This window comes from Triturus cristatus, chromosome 4_1 (genome assembly GCF_964204655.1).
Source record: "Triturus cristatus chromosome 4_1, aTriCri1.1, whole genome shotgun sequence".
NCBI classification, from domain to species: domain Eukaryota; kingdom Metazoa; phylum Chordata; class Amphibia; order Caudata; family Salamandridae; genus Triturus; species Triturus cristatus.
The window spans coordinates 130,912,761-130,938,475 of NC_140585.1; the positions used below are offsets into that span (position 1 = coordinate 130,912,761).

The 25,715-nt window shown below is 43.8% G+C and overlaps 1 protein-coding gene across 1 annotated transcript in view; it reads right to left on the bottom strand.

Moving 5' to 3' along the window:
• The window catches only part of LOC146847643 (uncharacterized), a 78,300-nt gene that overhangs the window by 40,326 nt on the left and 12,259 nt on the right, over positions 1-25,715 (bottom strand). Inside the window, exon 2 of the mRNA XM_085650841.1 lies at positions 23,835-24,050. Within this exon, the coding sequence (XP_085506967.1) occupies positions 23,835-24,050 (216 nt within the window). The remainder of the gene's footprint in view (positions 1-23,834; positions 24,051-25,715) is intronic.

The window sequence follows — 25,715 nt, forward strand, 5'->3', positions numbered from 1 at the left end:
GGTACCTTTTATATTATTGATTACATCCTCCTCAGTTAGGGTGCTCCCTAGTAGCTTTAGGATTTGCTAAATGCTCACTTATAACAAAAGATCCCCATTCAGTGTCATCAGTTTGAATTAATTTGATGGGTTCATTGACACAGTAACCCATGGGAGAGGTGTACCCTCAGGCAGGGGGCAATTAACTCCAGCAGTTTCTGCAGATGCAACAAACCCCTTTCACATATTTAATTCGTGGGGAGAATATTGAACTGGTAGATCCTAGAACTTGACATTTCATAACATGCAAAGCTCCTGATATTCTGATAGATCTGCGAATTATGAACCAGATACAACATTAGAAACCCCTGTAGGTTTCAAAGAACATCAAGCATTGTTTAAGGGGGAGTTACCACATGTAGTAAAACCAGTTAGAATGGTTCCATTAGGCCTTCCAGGGTCTACTTGGCAGGAATTATGTGGTGACATCCCTTATCATAACAATCGCAGTAAGCTGCTCAAGAAAGAAGATATTTGTTAACAGAACTAGAGGCCATCTATGGGTGACATAGACAATCCATACCACGGATGATAGGAACTGGTATGTGAGCCCATGCTGCTGTTGTGTAGACACCGGCAGCGATGATTAGCCCAGCAATCAGCAAAGCACCCACCAAAATATGTGAAATTCAATTTTGGATCATTCACAAAACTAACCAACTGGAGGTGATTTATCTGCACACAACACCCAGGACAGGCACAGGATCTGAGGTCTGTTGTTCTTGGTGCGATACTACCTGTAGAGAATTCTACTACACGGGGAACAGTGGTTGTTAGCATACGCATAGAGCACCCTCTTTGGTGGTAGTATCAAAGGCATTCAAATAAATACGAGACAGATAAGGAGGTGCGCCTGCGATGATTTGAGCATGCAGTTAATTGGTAATTTTGACACCGTCTCTTCAACACTTCTTAGTAACATTCAGGGGGAAGTGGCATTAACAGGTGGCACGCCAGTGCTTGTTTGCTGTTTTCATACAGGATAGTCAACATAAACCACCTGGAATAATTTCAGACGTGAAGCAGCACAAATACGATATATCATAGAATAGCTCAGCGGGGAGAAGGATAGGGCCTGGTGTACATTAGACCAAAATCTCACAGCAAGCCCCCTGGCACACCTCGTATGGATACAAAATCAACAGCGATGCCGTAACTTACGCATTTCGTGAATTACTAGAGTTACTTGAAGAACCTGGGACTGTTTGACTAGAATAAGGGATTTACCGGCCACCGTTAACCAATGCCAATGCTTTTGGCTCTGTGACTTCTATCACAATGGAGTAATCCCATCATTTGAGGACATTAAAGCTGGATCCCCCGATATAGACAGATATCATTACTCACAACTTAGACATGTAGTCTGCAAGTCAAAGAGGTGGCCGTACGCCCACCGTCAGCCTTTGAAAGGTTCCTTCAAGCTCTAGTTTCTAGGGTCTATACCTTACTTTACTTGAAACCCCCAGATATTGTAAATGCTTACAAAGCAGGCTGGGAGAGAGACCTAGATATTCAAGTCCTGAAACAGTGGGATGCTATAATCCGCCGTACCTATAAGTTTGCACTCCATAGATAGAGCAGAGAAACACTTTATGAATTTGTATACAGATTGCATTATGCCTCACCTGGATTACATACTACAGACAAAACATGCTTGTGGTCATACTGGAGACACCGCAGAAGCTGAGGCACTATACAGCATATTCTTTGGTGATATCCCAAATTTGAAGATTTTTGGACATCAATACTATCCATTCTAACAGAAGCTGATGGCATGGACTTTGGCGGCTTCTGTCACCCTGGGGATTCCGATAGAGGGCACATACGCACTCCATTCCACTAAGGGGAAGAGATTCACCCAATTACTATTGGCTGACAAACAAACCGTTTTGGGTTTATGGGGAAGAGCCATGGCCCCCAATGAGGATCTTTGTTTTCAGATGCTGTGGCTGCCGCTAGCCACTTAAAATGTTGCGTATGATGTGAAAAATGATTTGCCCAAACTCAATAAAATGTGGGGCTTACTTCTCTCGGCCATGAACAGAAGAGGTCTAACATGCCCAAAGGGGTTAAAGGACTAAGGATCCTGGACATGAAAAGATGCCATTAGGAGATGGACCAAGTATACCCGGTAAGGGACACAAAACTTCAACAGAATAAAGAGACATCAACGTAAACTGTATGCTGATATAGGAGGCAGGGTTTGTTTTTCTTTACTTTTTTTGGCAGCATGACCGCCTGACGTATTACATATTAATAAAGACTTTGAATCACATGTCATTCCTCTATGCAATGAGCCACGGATTCAAGTTCAATTTCCATTAAAGCCAGAGGCAAAGACTGTTCTAAATGCAATCCTGGATTACTTACTGTTGGACCTGGCATCCTGGGTGTGGTTTCTCCTGACTTTTTGCCGTCTGACCTCCTATTTTTGACTGTTTTGTTGACTTTGTTTTTGCTGGTTTTAGGAGTCTAAGAACTTTACCACTGCTAACCAGGGCTAAAGTGCACGTGCTCTGTGCTTAAAACATGGTATTTATTTATAGTATTTTATAAAGCACAAACATTACCACCATGGTATCAGAGCGCTGTACAAAGAGCTTAAGAGGGTTGCAGTACAGTAATAACACCTGACATTGAGATACACTATACATAGATTTCGTAGGGCACGGTATAAAACAATCATATACAATATCAAATAGGTTGAATGACAGTTTCAAAAGTATTCTTATATGTAGATTTCAAAACAGCAAGACAAATAGACTCCAATGTTGAATAAAGTGCACGGCAGATTCAGAAGAGTTCTCTCAAGATATAGGTTTTTCTAAAAGTTAGGCTTTAACTTTGTTCTTGAAAAGCCTGAAGGAGGTAATTTCTCTCATTGAGGGCAGTACGTTGGAGATCCTGCAAAAGTGCGGCCAAGGTGTTTCCTTTTTTTAATCTGGCTGGTTCTAGTGTGAAAGATTTAGCATTTCTAGAAATCCTTCCGCCTCCTGAAAGCCTGTGTAGTGTTAATAAAGAAAGTATCTTCCAAAATCCAAATATAGCAGATACCGTCCCAAAAAAGGAGCTTAGAGATGCCCTTTACTTTTTATATAACACAGAGAGGATTGGCCTGGAATCCAAGAAATCTTTCGTTCTTAGTTACATGTCAATAGAACATTATCATTCTCTACCTATATATCTCACCCTACGCATGAGCTACTGGGAAAGGAGTCTATTATTCCGCCTTAGAGCAGGAACTGTCAGATTTGCATTGTGTTTTCCTCTCGGCTATCACCATAATCTTGATCATGTACCATGCCCTTGTGACGGGGTAAGTGGCCAATCAATTTTACATTTTTTATTTTTTCGTAAGTATTACACAAATATACTAAGTGGTTTTTAAATCCATTTTTCAAAAAGAGAAGACCTATTAGTTTGGATAATGCTTAGTTTCCTTGGCTGATGAAGAGCTGATCCTTTGCATAAGCACCTTTTTGAGAATTGCCATCAGAGCACGTAAGACTATGGCTGATCCCTGAGTTTTTACCCGATTGACTATCTCTGTGTAATTGCTAGCTGATATAATGTTTTATTAACAGAAAATTATTTATTTATTACCAATGAAATCCTTTTTAGGTCTCGCGAGCCAAAGGCTCGAAGAGACATTTTATATGTGGGATTTTCAAAGTGCTACCCACACTTTTGGCTGGCCTAAACCTTGAGTGCACGAGAACACATGCACGTGCACAGCTGCTCCTCTGCTAATTGCATTCCCCCCTCCCTTCTCACCCAGTCCTTTGATGCTCTGCTCAATTACTTTCACTTTCGCGCTTTGACCTTTGCATTCCCCCCTCCCTTCTCACCCAGCCCTTTGATGCTCTGCTCGCATCTCCCTCCTCCCTGGGCCTGAAGGGAGACAGAGACATCCTCCTTAATTGCTGTTTCCCCTCTGAGCCCGAGAACACATCGGGTCCTGTTGATCAACTCTGAACTCCGATACATTGCTCTCAAGTGACCGTCTGTCAGAGGAAACAAGCAGCAGGCACTTAAATGACCTATGGGGCCCCAATAATGCTAAATACTACGAAAATCAGATAGAAATCTGTACAAACCGAAAATCAGATAGAAATCTGTACAAACCAACACGAGTCACATGCCATGTGTGTAACATAATTCCACTCCTCCCTACATGACTCCACTCCACACAATGGCATTCCACATCACACAATTGCACTCCAAGTTACACATCTGCCCTTCATGCCACACAATTGCTCTCCCTGCTGCACAATTCCATGTCTCACAATTCGACTCCACATCACAGAATCCCACGCAACCAAGTTCCACGCTACGTAGTTCAACTCCACACCACATAATTTCATGCCATATATTACCCCTCCAAGTCACATAATTCCACTCCACCTCTTTTCAATCCACTCCATACCACATCATTTCACCCCATGCAACATAATTTCCATGCAACACAATTCCACATCTCAGAATACCGCTCAGGCCACAAATTTCCACTCACACAATTCCATGCCACATAATTCTACTCCATAACACATAATTCCACTACAGTGCACAACATATAAATCCACATCATGACACATACTATGCCACATAATTTCACCCCCTACAACATAATGGCTATCTGTGTCACATTATGCCTCTTCCCTTTCGTGCCACATAATTCTGATCAACATATTTCCCCTCAACTCAATTCCTTGCCATGCGACACAATTGCACATCACGTACATCCATGCCACATTATTCTACTATATGCCACACACTTACAGTCCAAACCACATAATGCCACACCACCACACATAATTCCACTCCACATCAGTTAATCCCACTTCACACAATTGCACTCCATGTCACACTGTGGCACTCATCACAATTCCATGTCTCAAAATTACACTCCATGGCACACAATTGCACGCCATACAATTTCACACTACACAATTCCATGCCAAAAAAAACAGCACCACTTAAAGCCAATCCATGGCATGTAATGCCATGCCACACAATTCAAATCAACATAATTCGGCTCCATGCCACATAATTCCACGGCACGTAATTCCACTCAACACCACACAATTCATTACCATGTCACATAATTCCACTCCATGCTATAATTAGCACTCCACTCAGTGACACTCCATGTCACCCAATTGCACTCCACATCACACAATTGCATTTCACGCCACACAATTCCACGTTGCACAATTCCACTTCATGCAACACAATTCTGCACCACACAATTCAACTCCATGCCACCTAAGTGCACTCCACCCTCATATTTCCAATCCAAGCAACATAATTCCACTCCATGTCGCATAATTCCAATCCTCTCAATGCCGCACAATACCATGTCAAACAATTCCATGCAACACAATTCTTCTCCACAATTTTTCACGCCACCTAATTCTACTCTACACCACATAATTATGCGACAGAATTCTACTATATGCCACACACTTTCACTCAACACCACATAATTCCACACCACGTCACATAATTCCACTCCACAACACTTAATCCCACTCAACACAATTGCACTCCATGTCACGCAGTGGCACTCCTCGCAATACCATGTCTCAAAATTTCACTCCATGGCACACAATTGCACGCCATACAATTTAACACCACACAATTCCATGCAAAAAAAATTTGCACCACTTGAAGCCAATCCATGGCATGTAATGCCATGCCACACAATTCAAATTGACATGATTCGGTTCCATGCCACATAATTCCACGGCACGTAATTCCAGTCAACACCACACAATTCATTACCATGTCACATAATTCCACTCCATGCTATATGGTTTCCACTCCACTCAGTGACACTCCATGTCACCCAATTGCACTCCACATCACACAATTGCATTTCAAGACACACAATTCCACGGTGCACAATTCCACTCCAGGCAACAAAATTACACTCCATGCAACACAATTCGGCACCACACAATTCAACTCCATGCCACCGAAGGGCACTCCACCCTCATATTTCCAATCCAAACCACATAATTCCACTCCATGTCGCACAATTCCAATCCTCTCAATGCCGCTCAATACCATGCAACACAACTCTTCTCCACATACTTTCACGCCACCTAATTCTACTCTACACCACATAATTCCACTAGTCAACACCCCACAATACCATGCCACACAATTCAACTCCATCCCACACAATTTCACTCCATGCAACATCACGACTCCACATCATGCAACATAATTCCACTCCATGACACATAATTCCACTCCATACCACATAATTTCACATTATACCACACTGTACCACCTAAATTTAAGCTCCCCAAAACAACATAATTTCACACCACACAATTCCACAGCAGACAATTCCATGCCAAAACATTCCATGTCACATCTCATAATCTACTCCACAGAGCATAATTCCACTCCTTGCCCCTTAATTCTATGCCACACCACTTGATTTCACACCATGTCACATAATTCCACTGCACGGCACTGAATTCCTCTCCACACAATTGCACACCACGTCACATAATTGTAGTTCACGCCAAAGACTAACATTTCTATCTCAGTGAATGCAAAATAATTCCACTACACATAATTCAATGCCACATAAAGTGCTCTCCACTTCTCATAAATCCACACCACATAATTCCATTCCATGGCACACAATTGCATGCCACGTAATTCCATACCACACCCCATAATTCCACACCACATCACATAATCCCACTCCACCCCCATACTTCCTCTCCGCAGAATTGCACTCCATGTCACACAATTGCATACCACGCCACACAATTCCATGTCTCACAATTTCCCTCAACACCCCACAATTCGAGGACACATCACACAAATCCACACCAAATAATTCCATGCCATAACACATAATTAGACTCCATGGAACGTCATTCCATGCCACATAATTCCACTCCACTATTAATGAATCCACTCAATAACATACTACCACTTAGCGGGACATAATTAAAGTCCACCACATAATTTCATTCCATGCCACATATTTCCACTCCATTCCAGGACACATACTTCCATTCCTCTCAACAACACTTACAGTCCAAACCACATAATGCCACACCACCACACATAATTCCACTCCACATCAGTTAATCCCACTTCACACAATTGCACTCCATGTCACACTGTGGCATTCATCACAATTCCATGTCTCAAAATTACACTCCATGGCACACAATTGCACGCCATACAATTTCACACCACACAATTCCATGCCAAAAAAAACAGCACCACTTAAAGCCAATCCATGGCATGTAATGCCATGCCACACAATTCAAATCAACATAATTCGGCTCCATGCCACATAATTCCACGGCACGTAATTCCACTCAACACCACACAATTCATTACCATGTCACATAATTCCACTCCATGCTATAATTAGCACTCCACTCAGTGACACTCCATGTCACCCAATTGCACTCCACATCACACAATTGCATTTCACGCCACACAATTCCACGTTGCACAATTCCACTCCATGCAACACAATTCTGCACCACACAATTCAACTCCATGCCACCTAAGTGCACTCCACCCTCATATTTCCAATCCAAGCAACATAATTCCACTCCATGTCGCATAATTCCAATCCTCTCAATGCCGCACAATACCATGTCAAACAATTCCATGCAACACAATTCTTCTCCACAATTTCACGCCACCTAATTCTACTCTACACCACATAATTATGCGACAGAATTCTACTATATGCCACACACTTTCACTCAACACCACATAATTCCACACCACGTCACATAATTCCACTCCACAACACTTAATCCCACTCAACACAATTGCACTCCATGTCACGCAGTGGCACTCCTCACAATACCATGTCTCAAAGTTTCAGTCCATGGCACACAATTGCACGCCATACAATTTAACACCACACAATTCCATGCAAAAAAAATTTGCACCACTTGAAGCCAATCCATGGCATGTAATGCCATGCCACACAATTCAAATTGACATGATTCGGTTCCATGCCACATAATTCCACGGCACGTAATTCCAGTCAACACCACACAATTCATTCCCATGTCACATAATTCCACTCCATGCTATATGGTTTCCACTCCACTCAGTGACACTCCATGTCACCCAATTGCACTCCACATCACACAATTGCATTTCAAGACACACAATTCCACGGTGCACAATTCCACTCCAGGCAACAAAATTACACTCCATGCAACACAATTCGGCACCACACAATTCAACTCCATGCCACCGAAGGGCACTCCACCCTCATATTTCCAATCCAAGCCACATAATTCCACTCCATGTCGCACAATTCCAATCCTCTCAATGCCGCTCAATACCATGCAACACAACTCTTCTCCACATACTTTCACGCCACCTAATTCTACTCTACACCACATAATTCCACTAGTCAACACCCCACAATACCATGCCACACAATTCAACTCCATCCCACACAATTTCACTCCATGCAACATCACGACTCCACATCATGCAACATAATTCCACTCCATGACACATAATTCCACTCCATACCACATAATTTCACATTATACCACAGTGTACCACCTAAATTTAAGCTACCCAAAACAACATAATTTCACACCACACAATTCCACAGCAGACAATTCCATGCCAAAACATTCCATGTCACATCTCATAATTCTACTCCACAGAGCATAATTCCACTCCTTGCCCCTTAATTCTATGCCACACCACTTGATTTCACACCATGTCACATAATTCCACTGCACGGCACTGAATTCCTCTCCACACAATTGCACACCACGTCACATAATTGTAGTTCACGCCACAGACTAACATTTCTATCTCAGTGAATGCAAAATAATTCCACTACACATAATTCCATGCCACATAAAGTGCTCTCCACTTCTCATAAATCCACACCACATAATTCCATTCCATGGCACACAATTGCATGCCACGTAATTCCATACCACACCCCATAATTCCACACCACATCACATAATCCCACTCCACCCCCATACTTCCTCTCCGCAGATTTGCACTCCATGTCACACAATTGCATACCACGCCACACAATTCCATGTGTCACAATTTCCCTCAACACCCCACAATTCGAGGACACACCACACAAATCCACACCAAATAATTCCATGCCATAACACATAATTAGACTCCATGGAACGTCATTCCATGCCACATAATTCCACTCCACTATTAATGAATCCACTCAATAACATACTACCACTTAGCGGGACATAATTAAAGTCCACCACATAATTTCATTCCATGCCACATATTTCCACTCCATTCCAGGACACATACTTCCATTCCTCTCAACACAATTCCATGCCACACAATTCAATGCCACACAATTACACTCCACACCATATAATCCTACTCCACGCCATGCCAACTAATTCCACACCACATCCCTTAATTCAACACCATGCCACATATTTTAAATCCAGGGAACATAATTCATTTGCATACAATTGCAGTCTATGCCACACCACGCCAAACAATTCCACAACTCACAATTCAGCTCCATGCCACACAGTTCCAAACCACTCAACATACTTTAATGCCACATAATTTCACCCCACACAACAAAATTTCACTCTGCATATTTCCACACTACTTGACACCACGTATTTCTACTCTCCAGCTTTCTCTCTATCCCTCACTTAAACCCTCTTTCTCTGCTCACAGTATACCTGTCTCTCTACCCATCGCTCTCTATACTCACACTCTATTCCTCTCTGTACCTCTAGCTCTAAACCTCGCTCTCCAGCTTTCTCTCTATCCCTCTCTTAAACCCTCTTTCTCTACACCTCTTAACCCTGTCATCATGCCAGCTGCAGTTATAGAAAACATCCTGTAAAACATCACACCTCCTCTAGGTCAGCCAAAAGGGTGTCTACATCTCTATGTATCAGCAGGAGTTAATCAATGGAAATACGTTAGAATATTTTATCTAGGGGACGTGTCTCAAAGATTGTTTATTATATGCCAGGAGGGGTATGTCATAGGGGGAAGTGGACACGCAAGAATGTACCCATGTTCTGCCGGGTAACTGGGAAGAGGCTCTTGCCAGGGGTGAGACGGAGAACACAGAGCCTGTTCCTCGGATTGACTCCCCCTCCCTTCTCTCCTGCCAGCTGCAGTTAGATAAAACATCCTGTAAAACAGCACCCCTCCTCTAGGTCAGCCAAAAGGGTATCCACATCTATCTGTATCAGCAGGAGTTATTCAATGGAAATACGCTAAAAAAATTTATCTAGGGGACGTGTCTCAAATATTATTTATTATTTGCCAGGAGGGGTATGTAATGGGGTGAGTAGACACGCATGAATGTACCCAGGTTCTGCAGGGTAACTGGAAAGAGGCTCTTGACAGGGGTGAAAGACGTGAGTGCTGCAGGGCACACTGGCCACAGCTGACGGACCCCTGTGCTGATAAGAGATCGCATTGAAGCAAGGCCAACATGCAGGCCCTGCTAAGAAACTTTAGCCGTGACCAGTGACATATACACAGCCATAAATAAGTGCCAAGGCAATCGGCAAGCTGACCTTTGCTAATTTTCACCGCTGCCTCCCTTCCTCCACAACCACCCCCCACCCCCCAAACCCCATTGCTTCTTTATGAAGCCTCTGTCTGGATAGATCTCTCACGGAGTCTGCCATTTACAATAAAAAAATATTTAGTTACAAGAACATTTGGGTAAACTGTCCAAGGAACATAGAGGCGTGTCAAAAGACGCAGAGACAGCAGACAGAGCCATCCTGCATGCTTAATGCTTTGGCAGGCATCAGTTTCCAACTTGATGCAAACTTCACTCAACTGCACACACACACACGCACTCACACATTCACACACACGCATTCATTTCTACTTTTATTTGTACTGCAAAGAAAGTTTAGCCATGAGTAGGTAGATATACACAGACATACATCAGTGCCAAGGCGATCGGCCAGCTGCCCCGTGATACTTTTCTCAGCTGCCTTCCCTCCTCCACAACCACCCCCCCCCCCCACCACCCCCAAAACCCCATTGCTCTCTGCCTCAATGTAAACATGCACGCGCTCTATATATTTACAAAGAACAAGCATGGGAGGTTTTAGTCTGGACGAAACTCTGGGTAACCTGGAGACAAGGCAAACTTTTCAGAATAATTATTCCTCCTCCACAAGCGCATGAAGCCGGATTCTACAGCTCCTTCCTCTCTGCTGGGAACAGACAACAGGCGCCACTGTGCCACACGGCAGACAGAGACCACTTCCTTGATGAATGGATTCGAAATTCCACGTGTGGACAGTAAACAGACCCCAGGCGCCAGGAGAGCAGAAGCAACACAGAGACATCCTCCGTAATTGCTGTTTCCTCTCTGAGAGCAATTACTTGCCGCTTAACTCCAACCTTTTTGCTTTTATATCAAAAAACATTTTTTTTACACACAAAAAGGATACTGTCTGAAACAGGATTGTTAGCAGGGCCCGCCGCATCACCCAAACTGTTCGTAACACTATCGGTAGGCACATTGAGGCTATGTGTTCAATCCCACTTAAGCAGCTCAGAAGGTCAAGAGTCTGCTGCAGAGATGTGTGTGCAACCTGTAGGCCAAAGCCTTTGCAAAGTTTGAAATGATGCTTAGAGGCTAGGCAGACAAGGATGTGGGGTTACTCGGTATGTGTAGAACATGTATGTAACACAATTCATTTCAAATACCCATTATATTATCGAGCACCGCTACTTTTTGGACAGTTTGGGAACACGAAACAATACCCTAAAGAAGTGGAAACATTCAAATTAACTACATAAATTCTAAAAAACAACATTACATACTTTATGCTATGCAAAACAACATTTGGATAGCTGGAAATAAAATTTCAATCACACAAACAGGACACCGGGTAAACAAAAAAAAAAGCCCACAGGAAAGTCTTAGAAGGGAAGGGAATTTACATCTAAATGCAAGGTTTCACACTGCACGCACTTTCACACTATGCAGGGCTCCGTCTTATCTGACCATCAGAGCTAACTTGAAGTACCAGTCTTTGTCCACGCACCACCCACCACCCCTCTCAGAAAAACAATAACATTTTACCCCCTCACCAGAAAAAGGTACACTTACCTTAGATTCAAATCACAACACTCGAACCTCTCCTTCGCAACTGCTCACAAACACATGCTCGCCGGGAAATACAATACTGCCTCAGCAGTCTGCGTCGTGTTTCAAACGCGAACATTTCAGGGGTGAGTACAAACCACTACTTATAACATTAAAAAAAAAATAAGGAGACACATTCGACAGAGTCCGGTTGCAAACATCCCAAAACAGTCCAGCTGGTGAGTTCTAGGAAACTTGGAGCCAAAACACACTGAGGGCACGGCGGACTACACTGCCACAACACAAGGGGAGGGGAAAAAAAAATACAGAGGTCACGTGTCAGCAGCACACACAAATTGATACAAGCGGGGCCTCTGGCTGCAACTAAAGCACTACCTGCCGTTAACTGACAAAGTGCCGCTCCTGCCCCTCCTCCCCAAAGTCAGTAGTTTGCCGGGACAATAACTCAAGGGGGCCAAATGCGAGGTGCACAATGCACGCCAATAATAAATCCAATTTCTTTGTGGGAGGCAGAGGCGCAACTAGAGCCAAATTTCGGGGGGGGCTGAGCAAAGATTTCGGGGGGGGCTGAGCAAAAATTTCGGGGGGGGCTGAACTTTAAGCAATAGGCAGAGTGGAGCTGCAGGGGCTCTTAGAAGGGGTGAAACAACAGCGAGGCCTCATTAATATGCAAATGGTCTTTAAAAGACCTGTGAAGTGCTCGGGCGCGGCTGTGTGTCTGCCCGGGAAGGTGTCTCATCCCGGGCTGCCACACAGGACGGGGGGGGGGCTGAAGCCCTGCGAGTCCAATGGGTGTTGCGCGCCTGGTGGGAGGCTTTCAGAAAAAACACATTTGGGGACAGGCGCCTTCATTACAATATTACAGGAAGTGGGCAGGCAGTTTACAGCGTCTCCCATTAAGCCCTAAAGCTAAAGCACACACAGGGATGTGGTCTGTCGGATTTAAATGCCGAATTTGGTGCAGGAAAACAGGGATAGAGCCTCGAGGTCGCGTCCACAGCCGGTGATTCTGTGATAATCACTTCATCTCCCCGTGCATAAATGTGTAATGTAAATACGATGATATGTAAAGCGCACAAAAACCTTCGGATCGAGTGCGCGCTATATTGAAAGATGCAAAATTAACCCCCCCCCCGCACAAAAAAAAAAAAATCTGGCGTCACTACAGCTCGGGCAGGATGCGAAATGTTTCCAGACTTAAATAGAGCTTTTGGCCCATTTAAATGCCCCGGAGTAGCGTACAATAACTAGCACTACATCTAAAGCAAAGTGTGCGTCCAGCTATTCTTCTTTTTGCCAGGGTAGCTTAGTGGCTCCATGCGGTAAAAAAACCAATTTAAAAATTATGTGGCCAGGACTTTAAGTCGGATGAAAAAACGAGGGGTCTCTCAAAGAGGCGTGGCAAATGTATTTAAGGTCGTGGCTTACAAACACATGAGCTAAAAAACTATGCTCCGCATACTGTGCCGCTTCACTTTTATTTTGATGTTTCTGTCATTGCATCCAGATATATGAGACAGAAGTGCATCATGCCAACAAGTCAGGCCTATTGACTTTGTCAACAGTTGTTAGTTGGATACCATAAAAAACATCAAATGTGCATGTTTTTGCTACAGCAGAACGCCCAGGCTCTTACGCCTCCTCCTCCCACTCCTAGGTACATAACAGATTTCAGAAGTGCCACTGGCAAGGCAGAAAGCAGCAGACATGTTAGAGTGAAAGTTGATGAACATCACGCTGAACTTTACATGTATTAGCATACAACACTTGCGTTTCCATGTATCTGCATACCATGTGGTTCCTGCTTTCAGTTCACGTGTTTACACTAGTTAATTATCCCTCGATGAAAGCGCACATATAGATGTGTGCGTCCCACCCTGCTGCCGGAATATCCCTGCGTGCACGTTTTTTTACTCTGCGCAGGAAGTACACCAAGGCTATCGGCCAGCGAAACATTTGCGACTTTTCGCGGTTGCATCCATTCCTCCACAACCATCCCACCCAAAAAAAAAAAAAACACACATTGATTGCTTAAAAAGCCTCTGCCTCTATAGATCTCTCACGGCCTCTGCCATATACAATAAAAAAAAAAATACATTGCACAAAAAAGATTGGGGGAACTGTCAAACAAACATAGAGGCTTGGCAAATCACTCTGGGGGTAAAACGGTATTTTGCGAATAATGTGGTAAGCCGAGCAGATTGTAATACTAAGTGCAATAATATGAAAGCCCATTTCGCTCTCAACCTCCATCAATCGGCCTCGCTATATACCTTCATACCTCTTTCTATACCTCGGGCTCAAAATCTCTCTCTACCTCTCTTTACCAGTCATTACAAATATTTGTGTAGCTCTCTCCATATCTCTAGACCTCTATCTCTAACACAATCTACGGCTCTCGGAACATCTCAACAACGCAATCTGAGTCTCTTTACTGCTCAGGGAAGTTCTTTTGGTCTCTCTGTAACTCGCAGTAAAACTCTAACTCTCTCTTTTTTCACATCTCGCTCTAACACTCTCTCTAACCCTCTCTCTACCCCTCGGAATCTAACACTAAAAACAAGAGCTCTCTCTAAGTCACAAAAATATATCTCTAACAGACGGTTTAACAATAGCTCTAGTTCTCTCTATACTTCTATACCTTTCTCTCTAGCTATCACACTCATCCTCTAGACCGCTCTCTCTAACTCTATCTCTTCCTCTCTACCTATATCTACCTCTCGCTAACTATCTCAAACTGTCTCAAATTATCACTCTAGCTTGTAGTATACCTGTCTCTCTACCCATCGCTCTCTATACTCTCTCTCTAACCCTCTCTCTATTCCTCTCTGTACCTCTAGCTCAAAGCCTCTCTCTCTCCACCTCTCTCTCTATCCCTCTCTCTTAACCCCTCTTTCTCTACACCTCTTTTAACCCTGCTAACAGCCTCTCTACACAGGTCTCTATAACCACCTTGCTCTACACACCTCTCTCTCTACACACCTCTCTCGCTAGCTACACACCTCTTTCGCTCTCTACACACCTCTGTCTCTACCTGTAAGCGGAACACGGCGCAAAAAAAGAATGCTTTTACGTACAAAAAAAAAAGCAGGCCCATCACAAAATAGGTATCGCCTTGGGGGGCCAACAACTTTTGCGACAGGCATCGGTTACTGTAGTTGCACCAAGGACACTGTCCACCATAAGTAAAGAGGGAAAGAAACATCTCACACTATATACATCTCTATTTACTTCTCACACACACTCTCTCTCTCTCTCTCTCTCTCTCACCCTATCAGGATACCTTACAAACACTCTCTCTCTACAACTCACTCACTCTATACCCCTCTCTCTCTACACCTAGCTAACACTCGATCTCTACACCTCGCTCTCGATTCCTCTCTATACAGCCCCTCTATCTCTATCCTTCTCTCTATACCTCTCTCTATTTAAAACTATCTCTCTACCTCTCACTCTACCTCTATTTAACGCTCTGTGGCTGTAACTCACTATTGCTCTCACGGGGCAACACTCTACCTCTATAACTCTCTCTCTACACCTTTCTCTCTAGCCCTCTATTTTTACCTATATTTCTACCTCACTTTCTATCCCTATCGCTCTCTAACTCTGTCTCTACACCTCTGTCTCTACACCTCTGTCTCTACACCTCTGTCTCTGCACCTCTGTCTCTGCACCTCTGTCTCTGCACCTCTGTCTCTGCACCTCTGTCTCTAACCTTATCTCTCTAACACTATCTCTCTGATTCTGTAACTCGCTCTCAAAAAAACTTCAAATGTAAATAAATATAAAGAACATCTATTTCCTTACTTTTGGCCTAATCGCCACACACACAAGATCAGTCACGTAAGAAACAACACAATATATATATGGACTGCATTAATAGGGAAAGACTACAAACGACTGTACTCAACTCAAACATATAAAATAACTTTTATATAAACTTTAGTTACATTTCATTTCGTCTACATTTGAGAGCACAAACAAATAAATTAATGGGGGAAACATTTTTGTTAACCATTTACAACAATGGTTCCTTAGTTATAACAGTTGCTGTCTCTCCCACAAGAGTAAATAACTGAACAAGCACACACAAACACTCACACACACACACAAACACACACACAACCACAAAAACACAAAACCACACTCACAAAACAACACACTCGAAAACAAACACACAACAACACTCACACAAACAAAACACAAAACCACACACACAACCACACACAAACAAAACACACAACCACACACACAAACACACACCCCCACACACACAACCACACTCAACCACACACACACTCAAACACACACACACAACTACACACACACAAAAAACCACACACAACCACACAGAGAGACACAAAACCACACACATACAACCACACACAAACCCACACACACACACTCGACCACACACACAAACAAAACACAAAACCACACACAAACACACACACAACCACACACACACTCAACCACACACATAACCAAACACACACACATAACCAAACACACACAACCACACCCACACACACACTCAACCATACACACTCTCAACCATACACACTCTCAACCATACACACTCGACCACACACACTCAACCACACACACTCAACCACACACACTCAACCACACACACTCAACCACACACACTCAACCACACACACTCAACCACACACACACTCAACCACACACACACTCAACCACACACACACTCAACCACACACACACTCAAACACACACACTCAAACACACACACACACACACAAACAAAACCACACACACACAACCACACATACAACCACACACATACAACCACACACCTACAAACACACACAAACACACACACACTCAACCACACACACACACACTCAACCACACACACACACACACACACAACAACACACACACACACACAACAACACACACACACAACAACACACACAGACACAACTACACACACACACACACACACACAACCACAAACAATTTCTGGACTGACAGCATAAATACACAGTCAACAAGCCCGATGAACACTCGGAAAAATTTATAAACTCCCCACCAACTTTCAAACCATCTTGCTGTTGCAAAGTGTGTGCTGTACACATGGCAACACCGTGCCACAGCGCAGTGTTGCAAGGAATGCTTTGATCCTCGGAGGCTAACAGACCTCAGTCTCTGCATTAGTTAACCCCGTCTTGGCACTGCATGAAAACAGGGTACACACTGTCCAGCATGAAGTGAGACATTGTCCTCGGGGCTGGAGATCCTATTTAGCAATCTGCTTTAAAGATTGTGATTCGTTTAGGACAGTAAACATAAAGGAGCACTGGAAACGCTGATAACATGGATTCCATTTTGCGTATTGACTACAACTTTTAAAAAGCACGCAGTACTGAAACAAGCATTTACACTGCAATAGGTCTCGCATTTAAAAACAGGCTTTTGCAATGCACTAGGTCTTGCATTGACACGAGTTTGAGCTATTGGCATTGCACATAACAATGCATTTTAATTTAGATTACTTTTTGAAAACATAAATAGAAAGGATTTGTTAATTACAATACCAAGAGCTTAAACTCTCGTAACTGCGAGACCTATTGCATTTGCAATGCAATAGGTCTCGCATTTGCAAAAGTTTAAGCTATTGGCATTGTTCATGACAATGCCTTTTTTAATCTATTTTATAAAACAAACACATAATGGCATTTAGTTATAATTTACAAAGCCAATAGCTAGTGTGGAATTATTATTAGCAATGCCAGCTGCTCACACTTTTATAATGCGAGACCTATTGCATTGCAAATGCTTGTTTAATTTGTCATCGAACTTTATCAAATGTTATAGTTATATTATTATAAAAGTTTGATTATTGTGTACTGTTAATCCTCCATTTTGCTATTTATTTTTTGTTATGATGTTGTGCTTTTATGGGTATTAAGTTACCCGAATAAAGTTTATGAACTGAACTGCACTGATAGGTTGATCCTATTCGCCATGTATTTAGGACCAGATTTGTGTAGACCTTTGTGAGATATGCAAGCAACCTTCAATTGGATCCTAGCTTCAAGGGAGCCAGTTGAGGGCTCTGAGTGATGGGAAAAAGTGATCAAAACGATGTGCGCCTGTTAAAGGTCTTGCTGCTGCCTTTATTGTCGCTTTCATTGGGGCTAGGCTGGTTTTAGGTAGACCTATCAGTGTGACATTCCCATAGTCCAGTCTTGAAAGCACTAGAGATTTCACTGCAGTTTTGAGGTCTCCTAGTGGTATGAAGGGTTTTAGTTTTCTTAGCATGTACAGATGTATGTTGCCACTTTTGGATGCCGCTTGTTGGTGCGCTTGCATGTTAAGGTGTGAGACTAGTGTAATGCCTAGAGATTTTAAGGTGTGGCAAATGGTAGCGGTGCAATTTAGCGAGTTGAGGTTCTGAGTACATAGTTGAGGTTGTTGGCGCCTAGGGTGGGGAGAAAAGAATTACTTTGGTTTTCTGCTGATTTAATTTTAGATGGTTGTGGGCCAGCCAGTGTAATGTAAGGGAAATATTTTAAGATGTACATTGACCATTGACTCCGTTTTACTCATACTACATTTGTGAGCACAGTTTCATCTTATGACTGTCTGACCCTGCCGTTCAGCTGCGAACGCAGGCAGGTCCAGGTTACTTGCGTACACACGGATTGTTTATGTTTCTGATTTCACAGAGCGAGAGAGATAAGCTGTTAGACGTTGTGGGATGCGTACAGTGTGAGAATGTGAAGAATTCTGCCTCAGCTCTCATTGGAGCCTGGCCAGCCCTGTTGAGTGACCTCAACACAGAGAATGTAGCCAGAACTTACAGTGCAGATGAAAGAAGGGGGGCTTCTAGAAGTCTCTTTCCATGTTATTAAAAAGTATAAAGATGGACACCACTTGGTGCTGTGACAGGAACTCTCCTGGGAGTGGATGCACTGCCCAGGGATTTTTGAGCCCGGTGTAGACCTCCCTAATTGAGCCTGTCAAGAGGTTCCCCTGTCGTGCTGGCAAGGATGATGATGCTAAACAGGTTAGCATGTTAGACCTCTTCTGTTCATAGTCCCACAGCTGGTGAAGTATTCCAAGTTCTTATTACTCATTCTTGTGTACACGCAGTTATCTTTCTATACATTAATTATTGTGTATATCCATTCACTACATGCATTTATTTTATATGTACATTATTGTCATTTGATATATGGGAAATTGCTCCAATACATATTCCCCTATACTTGCCAAATTAGTATTGACCTTTGTTTATGTTGTATTTTGGTACTCCAAAGTGTGTAGAGTCCTATTTTGAAGAGTGTTCATGTTGTGTCCTGGTATTTTGAAGTATTGCTCATGAGCTCTGAACAAAAAGCAAGACAGCCAGTCTTGCATTTTCCTCAGGGAATCATCTAGTCTCCGACTGTCTTCTTGAGAGGAGGGTTTGATGTAGAGTCGGGTACGAGATTGTTGATTGTTTCCGGATTTCAGTGAGTGGTTCGATGTATAGATTGAAGAGCGTTGGGAAAATTGTTGGTCCTTGTGGAATGCTCCACTCAATCTCAGCTACATCAGATAGGTTGTTGCCGTTTCTGCAAGACAAAGGTGAGCCAGTGAGGACGGCTCCTGATAGGCTCATTCTGCTTTCAAGAGTAACATTGGTTTATCCACAATTGGCATATTTTATTTTCTTATAAGTCCCTAGTAGAGTGCACTACATGTGCCCAAGGCTGGTAAATTAAATGCTACAAGTGGGCCTGCAGCACTGATTGTGCCACCCACTTATGTAGCCCTTTAAACAGGTCTCAGGTCTGCTGCTGCAGAGCCTGTCTGTGCAGTTTTAAATTGCCATGTCGGCCTGGCAATTTAATCTACTTGCCAGGCCCAAACCTTCCCTTTTATTACATATAGGTCCCTCCCCAGGTAGGCCCTGGACAGCTCATGGGCAGGGTGCAGTGTATTTAAAAAGTAGGACATGTAATTTAAGTTTCACATGTCCTGGCAGTGAAATACTCCTACATTCGTTTTTCACTACGGCAAGACCTACTTCTCCCATAGGATAATATTGAGATTGCCTTATTGCATTTTATAAGTGTGGTTTCCAATTGGGACGGGATGGGACCCCCAAATTTGGTGTCTCTGGACTCAAAATTTAAAAAAAACAACTGATGGTGAAGGTGGTTTTTAAATTGCAGAACTGAAAATGCCACTTTCAGAAAGTTATTTTGTTACTCAAACCATTTGGGGCCAGATGTACAAAGCTTTTTTTCAGTCGCACGCGGCCCGATTCATGGAATCGGGCCATTTGCGAGCACAAGAATTTTGAAATGTACATATGCGCACTTGCAATTTGGTAACCTGTTATTGAATCACAATTTTGGTTTGTGATTCGGTATTAGGAAGGGGCGTGTTTAGGGCGACCCTCCCTAAAATTGAATTGCAGTGACATATATGAATGTTGTACGACCAAAATGCTGTCGCAAAACATTTGAAATTTATCGCTAATTTCATGTTGGTGGTAACCCATTCGCAAATATGAAGGGGACCCTTCCCCTTTGTGAATGTATGCAAAAACCTTTTGTGAGAGCAGGCAATGGTCCCACGGACCACTGCCTACTCAAAAAATAAAATGTTTCATTTTTCTTTTTGAAACGCATCCCGTTTTCCTTTAAGGTAAACAGGCTGCATTACAAAAAACTGCTTTACTGAAAAGCAATCACAGCCATGGTAGCCTGCTGACCACTGCAGACTGTGATTTTTGCGATTCCCAATGCGTTGTAAACCTAGACCTACATTATTAACGTTCATGAGGTAGATCAATTTGCAACCCACTGGGAATCCCAAAATGTGTAATGCACACATTTGTACTTGGGTGTTTATGATTACCAAATGGGCTAATCACAAACATTTGCTATTTGGTAATTGTAAATCTATGTACATCTGTCCCTCGGAGCCTTCTGCTTGTGTTTGGAACATGTGTCTGGGGTGAGTGACAGCTAGCTTTCTGTATTCCCTCTAGATAACCACACACAAAGGAAGGGTAGGTGTGAACGAGTAGCCATCCGCATGTTGATGGGCCATCTTGATCAGGAGGTAGGAGTTCACACTTTACACCTAAAAGGGCTGTGTCCTGTCCCCACACAAAAGAATTGCATATCCTCCTGGAGTGAGTTTGGAACCATGGATGGAAAGGCAGTGCTTTATGCACTTTAAAGCATCTCTTTTCAAGTCTCCCTACTCCTAAAGCCCAACTGGGCAGAAGTACTGTGCTCTGACAACCACCAACTCAGAGCACTTCTGGAACTAAGGACATTCTACCAGGAAGAAGAGCAGCTGTGCTGCAGGAGGTAGTCCCACTTTGCTAAACTGCATTGCTGTGTTGGCCTGGTGCCTATTGCTTCTTGCCTGGGAGTGAGCAGGACTGGACCTGTATCTCTATATCCCAGAACATAAGTAATTTCCAAAGGTTTGTTGGCTTAACCCCTGTTTCTGAAGTCTCGGGGATATCAAAGACTTCACCTCTTTCCTTCAACTCAGCACCTGGACCTTGCTTCCTGCAAGTCTTGCTCTTCCAAATGGCGCCAATCCAGACCAGGCCCCTTGGAAGTGAGTTTAAAGTGCTGCATCTGCCAAAACACTGCGCATCGATGCCGCTGTGGCGATTGGAACCGAAGCACTGCCTGCTGCGAGATCGATGTTTCACTGCTGACGCATAGACTGGGACTGACGCATCGTGCTTGGAACAGCTGGAATCACTGCTTCGGAACCAATACATCGCCACCAATGCGTGGAGTTCGACACATTGCCCCTTCAGCGTGGATTAACCTGGCACATCACATTTGGAACTGCCGCACTCCGGAATCAACGCTTCGTCCACATTGCTACTTCGAAACATTGCCACTACTGTGCAGAAAAATTCAGAGCAACCTCTCAAAACCATGGGGCTCATCGATGCATCGCTCGACTACACACCACATTTGGTGCTGCGACATGGTTTAAGCCTCTACACGTGCTGGCATCAGAGCTACAGTGTGAATGCCAAAGCAACAATACTGGTGGCCAAGTAAACTTAAGAAATGCCAAAGAAAATATGTGCAATAATGTAATTCTTGTCAACAAATGAAGAATTCTACTGCTCTAAGACCAACTCCTATTTCCTAAGCGATATTGGGAAAGCCTTCATTGTCATTTCCTCAAATATGCTGGCCTGCTATTAGCAGCCAATCAGAATAACTATAAATCGGCCGATTCTTGCTCTAGATTCCTGTGGGGGTGGCCGTAAAAGACTTTTATAATTCGCTGTCTGTTCATCACAACAGCTTCTTTATTCAAAGCCTTACTCACCAGGTTGTTTTCCATCATTCCTAATTAGTTATGTACTATTCCTGGCCTTAACTAATACATCCTGGTAGACAGGTCATGCTGCCTGTTGCTACAAGAATAGGTAATAGATTACTGCTGCAGAAAGTGTGCAGTATATTTGAGTAAGATGCACTTGGTTGGGATAAAGAATACTGTCTCTGTTAAACAAACTGCAACTACTACAACAGTACCACAACAAACGCACTCAAAACATTACAATAACACAAGTCCGTCCGTGACAGCGTAATTATGTCTTCTGTAAACACCCATCAAAGTATAGCAAGAAACAGAGCAGGATGGACAGGCTCCTCACAGTGTGAGTAAAAAGTAGTGCAGTGTGCATAAACTTTTTCTTTTTAAACACCCCTTGCAGTGTAGTAAAAGGTAATGCACTGGGCATACTTCCTATGTGCTCTAGACACCCCTTGTGGGAAACAGCCACTACAACGCAGCTGTTTCCACTCATAGCATTAACCACGTATGCATTACAACGCATGCATGGTTACCATGAACAGCTTTTACCACGCATTCCTTTACTACGAGATACGTAGTAAAGGCACGTGTGTACAATTGAAAAAGCAGTACAATGTGCAGAGATGTCCTATAGTGTAGTAAACAGCAGTGCAGTGTGCACACATAGTACAGTAAACTGCAGTGCAATGTCCACAGATTTGTCATAGTTTAGTAAAAAGCAGTGCAGTGTGCACAGAATTCTCATAGTGTAGAAAACAGCAGTGCAAAGTACTCACATTTCTCACTGTGCAGTAAGATGCAGTGCACACAGATTTCTCATAGTGCAGTAAGATGTAGTGCAGTGTGCACAGATTTCCCATAGTGCAGGAAGATTCAGTACAGTGATCACAGATTCCTCACTGCAGTAAGATGTATTGTGCACAGATCCCTCATAGTGCAGTAAGATTCAGAGCAGTGTACACAGATTTCCCATAGTGCAGTACGATACAGTGCAGGGTACACGGATTCCTCATAGTGCACTAAGATGCAATGCAGTGTGTACAGAATCCTCATGGTGCAGTGCCCAGATTTCACCCAGCGCAGTATGATTCAGTGCAGTGATAGATTTCCCATAATGCAGTAAGATGCAGTGTGCACAGATTCTCGACGGTGCAGTGACATAAATCCCATCTATAACAGAAATGCTGATCACAAACATCCCAGGACCGGAAGCAGAAATCCTCGAGACGCCCCAGGATAGAAGAGCACAGCTCAGCCTGGCTTCTGGCAGAGGTTTCATCCACGATTATTCCGTTTATTTCTACAAACACAGCAGAAGGTGCTGACAATCCCCTACCTTAGCAGAAACCTGTGCAGACATTTCCAAGCTCTCTCCTCCTGGTACTGGGATGGGGCAGTTGCAGATTTGGGGTCTGGGGGGTGGGGTGTCTGGAGATGAAGATAACTGCACAGACAGAGGGTCCTTCCTCCTCTGCAGCAGGCTAGAAACACCACAGCAGGCTAGAAACACCAGGATGTCAGCAATTGCTGCTTGTACTGTCTTGTGTCGCCACTGCCACGGAGAGGAACCCCTTTTCCTTCTCACACAATGTGCTCGGTGGATTTAATCTGTTAGCGTGGAGCGTTCTCTAGTGGCCACTGACAGAACATCCGGCTCCAGGGGTGAATGCGCACATTCAAGCATTTTGTGTCAGAAAAGACCGTTAGATGTCAGAGACATGGATGTTTTTCTGGTCAAAATTCGTTTATTTTCAAATAACAAATGAATAACAAGCACGCACAATACACAGGGTGTAATTACTCCTCATCCTCAACCCAGTGAAATTGCTATTTCCAGCGTTACAGTGATCTTCCAGAGAGACGCAAAGACAACTAAGTCGAAACATTCTCCACAAAGTACCCCATCCCTATAAAACAAAGGTATTTTGGCGTGGGCATATGTCGCGCCGATTCATCCCCCACCCCCCTAATATCCCCTCTCCCCCCCCTTACCCAAACCCCTAATTGGAACAAGTGGAGCCCCCTAGTTCGGGCGGGCTGGCACATGGAGAGAAACCCTCTGAGAGCCGTGACACCGCCATGGATGTTTTTAAAATACGCAGAGTCCAAGTCCGGGGTCACCCCGATGCTCTGCTAGGCTTCAGCAGCAGCAGAACAATTCTACATCCGGATTTTTAAAGCAAACACTATACACCAAACGGTGTACGTCTTCGATCATTAGTTTTGAGTTACCCTGAGATGTGTATCAAGGGGAGTTAATTCAGAGTAAATTAACGCATTTTTAGCCCTCGCAAATGTTTGTTTTTGTATCTATTTCATTTCTTTTGCATATTGGTCTGTACTGTAAAATTAGCTTCTCTGAGCCTACAAAGCAGCTGCCAAGAGTTTTCCCCTGAAGCTTTTGAGAGTCACCCGTCTCCAAGAGTATTTCTGAAAAACGTCTTGCTAGAGCACAACGGCACATGTATTTTTTTAGGTCTCGCCTGAGACAGCGCTTTAGCGCTGTTCTGGCGAGACTTATAGTAAGCACTTTTGGAAGTGCAAACGAGTGCTTTCAGGCCGCCAACTACTGTGCATGTGTGCCGGGCGCGCGCACCATTTGGCAGCCTGAAAGCACTCGTTGTCTTTCACTTTCGCCTGTCACACAGCCGCGCTTTGAAGTGTGATCGCGATTGCGATCACTTACATTTCGCGGGCGCTTTGATGTTTTCAGTGAGCCGCGCGGCCACTGAGGACATCAAAGCGCCCGTGAACACCATTTGCCACCCCCACCTCTTCAGCCAACTTACTCGCCATGTCTGCTCTGGATTCTTGTGCCTCTTTTTGAAACTCAGGAGCAGTAACATTGTCGTGGTGTGACTAGGGCTTCAAGTGGATGCTTTTTCAATATTATATACAAGCCACAGTTACTGCTAATTTATCTTATGCAACTAACAACGATTGACAAAGCCAATAGTCCTAACTTGTCTCCTCTTTGCCTCTCCCCCTCTGCTGCCTGTCAGCAGCTGCCCCAGCCTCTGCTTGAATTCTTCGGCAAGGCTGTCCCTGCAGCCATTAATGACCGCGCCGGGGGCTCCTGGGGCCGGGAGGGGAGAGGACTGGAGTTAGGGGGGGCGAGGGTTACCTCAGACTGTAAGTTTAGCCAGAGGCTGCAGAGGTGATGAATTGAGCACGCAGTGCAGCACACACAAGCAACTCTGCCCCAACAAAAATTACC